The 4,634-nt window shown below is 32.7% G+C and overlaps 1 protein-coding gene across 1 annotated transcript; it reads left to right on the forward strand.

Annotated features, from left to right (window-relative positions):
- Nucleotides 1–497: 497 nt before the first annotated feature.
- On the forward strand, nucleotides 498–1,454 carry LOC148830605 (olfactory receptor 10G4-like). Its single transcript, XM_088919951.1, has one exon. It carries the CDS (start codon nucleotides 498–500, stop codon nucleotides 1,452–1,454), a length of 957 nt encoding a protein of 318 aa, XP_088776077.1.
- The last annotated feature ends 3,180 nt before the right edge of the window (nucleotides 1,455–4,634 follow it).

The following is a 4,634-nucleotide window of genomic DNA, read 5'->3' on the forward strand; positions in this document are numbered from 1 at the left end:
GGGCTGTACTTCAGTGGTGGAAGGAGTCAGTAATCTCTTACATGTAAAGCACTTTGGAATAAGAAGCATTCCATGAATAGAAGTTATTCCAAATTGTCAAAATCGTGATAGATTTGTGATTCTGTATGCAAAAGGAGTGACTGAAAACAGCAAAACACTGCAAAGTGTCTGAGATATTTATAAAACAGTACATACATACTGTATATACAGTGCTTTTAACAAGCAAAACAATTTAATGGAGGTATAATAATAATTACACAATATACTAAAATTTGTATATTGTAACTTGTTTTGTAGCGTTTAGCAAAAGACTCATGTATGCCGGTGTTAAGGGATAAAAGTTTAGAAATTTAAAATAAGCATATAATGTTCATAATTCAATGTCAATATCCAATGTATGAATGTTTTCACTGCAACTTTCTCATTTGTGTTTATTCAAATCAATTTTTACAACAACCTGTTTTTATCTTACAGACCTCTGAAGAATATTCTGAACCATGCCATTTAGCAATGTTACACCTGAAATCGTTACAGAATTTATCATCACAGGTTTCAATGGGGTTGAACACCCAAGGACTATTGGGTTTGTCATTTTGGCAATTTATGCTTTTATTTTGCTGGGCAGCAGCATTAATATATACATTATTTCCAGGGACAAACACCTTCATACCCCCATGTACTTTTTTATTTGCAATCTTGCTGTTGTAGACATATTGTACAGCACAAGTGTCAGCCCAATAATGATGGTCATTCTCATTGCTGACATGAAAACAATCTCTTACAAACCTTGTCTGACTCAAATGTTCATGTTCCATTTTGGTGGTGTCATGGAGATCTTTGCAATTACCCTGATGGCTTATGATCGTTTAATTGCAATTTCCAAGCCTTTAAGGTATCACAATATTCTCACAAGAACTCGTATACTTGGATTAGCTGTAGCAACATGGGCGCTGGGTTCTGCCCTTACTGCAATTTTTACAGGCACAGCTGATAGACTTCCTTACTGCCGACCAGCTCTTAAATATGCTTTCTGTGACTATGCTGCTCTAGTCAGAGCAGCCTGTGTCAATCCTGATGAGTACTTTGTGCTATCAACAGTGATCTCTTTTTTTGCCTTGTTTGGTACATTCACTTTTATTGCCTTATCCTACCTTAAGATAATCTTTGCTGTTGTTAAAATCTCTTCACCATCAGCCAGAAAGAAAATGTTCAGCACTTGCTTGACTCACTTGATTGTAGTAGCTTGTGTTTTTGCCCCTCCATTTGTAAGTATTATTCTTACCAGGTTAGGCTTGGTTTTGAGCCTTAAAGAACGTCATATTCTGCTTATTGGCTCCTGTCTGGGTCCCTCACTTCTTAATCCTTTTGTGTACTGTTTGAGAACAAAGGAAATAAGAAGTCAGCTGTTCAGAATATTTAAAACAGTTGAACCCACAGTTAAACCCATAAAATAAACATTTTTGGGTTTTATGAGTTTATTTCATGCTTTCATTCAAATTGTACATATTAAAAACATAAATTGTATCTTTGATTATGGCCTCTTCTCTTGCTTTCAGTTATTTGTACACATATTTTTTTATTTTGTTCTGTCTTTTACAATAACAGAAACATTCATCAGCATTTTATCTGATATTACAAAAAAGATTTTTAAATAAAAAAACAGTACAGTGCTGCTAAGGAAATGTAATATTTGTTTCTAAAAGTGTAATTTTGCAGGCACATCAATATTTCTTTGCTCTTTTTGTCCCTCATTCTTTCTGAGTTTGGTTCAGTGATAATAAAATTCCTTGGTGAAAGCAAGGTATGCCCGATATTTCCTGATAAATAAATTGTAATATGAGTGCTAATGACTTTGATCAATGATCAGATTAATTAAATGAATAAGCTCAACATCTGGAACCTTCTGGAAGTATTCTGGAGATAGGGTTGAACAACAGCAAAACAAAAATACACATGCAGTCATTTAAAATGTGAGAGGTGTTATACAACATACTGCAACATATGACATGTTTATTAATGTATGTATCACACAATACAGTATGTTAAATATTAAAATAATATTAATAAAAGTAATGATAACATGGAGGAACCCACGTAGTGTATAGCAAACATTAGATTACTTAGACAAGTTTATTGTATAGTCTGTTGGGAACACAATGTTTTTTTTTCCAGATTTACATACTCATTAAAATGATTTATATTTTTTTCTTAACGCTAATTATACAATCTAAACGATAGAAGTAAAACCATTTATACATAATGGGAAGCTGTCTTAGCTGTAATACTGTTTACTTTAAAAGATCTCTCATTCATTTGCTCCTCCCTCTCTCACACATGCTCTCTGGCTGGCTCATTCTCTGTGTCTCTAGTACTTCTAATTAAGCATAGGTTCAGCTCTGAAAAAAAGGTGTAATGAAAATACAATATCTCATATTACAGAGAAGTCATATAATTAGAAAAAATATATTATATTTCTGAAGAGTATAAATTACAATGTTATTTTAGTATAATTTAATTCAATACAACAATGCTTGACATGTCTTAGACTACATTGTAAAGACAAAGGATGCAAGCTGTTTTAGCTGTATTCAAAAGATTCTTTATCTTAAATCACGTGATTGTATAAAATTCATAGGTAGACATTATTAGACATTATTAGGATGAATAATCTGAGCTATTACTGAAGCTATTACCAAAATTACATTTTCTATTTTTACTGTATACCTCTATTAGCCCTTTTGTGTATTTTTTTAGAGCAAAGGAAATAAGAAGCTAGCTTTTGAGAATATTTAAGTCTGTTTTACCCACAGAATAACATGGTTTATAGTTTTCTTTCTAGTTATGGCTCCTTTAGATCCATTTATGCAATTTGTACACATTAAATATGAACTTTTTGATTTGCTACTGTCTTTTACAATGATGGAATCATTCATCAATTTAATTTCATATTCACATTTTACATATTCAAACTATTTTTTTTATTTGCTTTTGTCCCATTCTCACAATGACATTCTCAACTCAAGGCTAAAACCAACTTTAAGATGAAATGGCTGAGATCAAGGATCTAGTGTTCCACCCAAATATGTTTCTCTTTGTAAATGTATTTGGATTCCACAACATAAATGGGAACCTATCACCCTACAGATGCAGCCATTCAAAATGGGTGGGGTATACCCCGATGGGCGTATCACATCAAAACGCAGTTTCACACAGTATCACGCGGTATATCGCGTCATTTGATGTCATACCAGAAAGTATCCAGAATCACCTTGTAAAACCGCCAGGATGAGCCAATAAAGCTTAACCTCTCATGTACAGCATTTGAGCTTTTAAATTTAAACTGTGTATTACAGCATGTTAATCATCAGTCATTAAAAAGTTGGTATATTTTATGAAAGCAAGATTGCTCAGTTGGGCAAAAGTACACAACCTACCTTTATCATAAATATTTTAATTATGCAGAAATATTTTATGCATCAAAGCCTTTACCGAAGATATTACTCATATTACTAATAATGAATGACCTTGGACAAGCTGTAAACTCAAAGTACTACACTGGTCCACATTATTTGTAACGGTCATTTTAAATGAAAAGACTTGAGTTTTTAATCGACAAAAAGTAACACCACAGCATTTCGTTGATCTAACTAACAAGGACGGGACATTAGCTAGCCAATATAATAAAGGAATAAATTACTTTTTTTGTTTATTTCTTTAGCACATTTATTTGAACATTTCCATTGATTGTACAAGCACTGAAAAACTGTCCAAGCCCTAGTTTGTCGGGCATTTTCTTTTAGTATAACAGTCATAAAAACTCCTTTGCTTTTAACAGAGCGTTTCATCATTTCTAACAACGGAAATTATTTAAACTGCGACACTTATCATTCAACCAGAGCTCAAAATATCACAAGGATCCTCAAGAGCACAACAAAGACTGTTTTAAAAGATATTTGTACCAGATACATGAGAATCCAAGCTTTTTTATCTACGTCTTTAAAATTTATCACACAGTAACAAGTCAAATTTCTGGGGCGTCCGTATACCAGAGATTATGGTACCACTTCAGAAGGGTGTCAGCTAGTCAGATTCCAGGACCGGAATTATCTGTTTTATAATCGAGAATATGTAATCACGTATCTAAAGAAATTAATAATGATATTAATTTAAGGATCTAAATATCTAAATATATGTATCTATATAGCTGGTAGTATTACTGTATTTCACTTTCTTTGTAAACACGTTTTGTTAACACCGCAGGTGGATTCTGTTTTTTGGTCTGTTATGGTCTGTAGCTCAAATCCTGCTTAACTAAAAATTAGACACAAGAAGAGTATTATTGGACAATGTTGTGAGGCTCTGGCGGAATTTCTCTGTAAACTGAAGAGTTATAGAGGAGACAGGTTGTGTATCGCTTCTTTTGACACTTGTAAAAAAAACATTCCAATGTTAATGCGACACGGAAGATAATGTGGTGTATTAGTTGTTAGTGAAAAGATTTTATCATTTAATCTATTTAAGCATAAAACGCAGAGGAGCATAACGAAGGTCATAAAGGTCATAAACGATATTAATTTAGGAACATAAACATATTATGTAAACTGTATGTTGCTGTTATTGGTATTTTAAAGAAA

Source organism: Atractosteus spatula, chromosome 7, assembly GCF_055471065.1.
Source record: "Atractosteus spatula isolate fAtrSpa1 chromosome 7, fAtrSpa1.hap1, whole genome shotgun sequence".
In the NCBI taxonomy this organism is placed as follows: domain Eukaryota; kingdom Metazoa; phylum Chordata; class Actinopteri; order Semionotiformes; family Lepisosteidae; genus Atractosteus; species Atractosteus spatula.

Coding starts and splice junctions, on each gene's coding strand:
- LOC148830605 (XM_088919951.1), top strand. CDS start 498: ATGCCATTTAGCAATGTTACACCTGAAATCGTTACAGAATTTATCATC.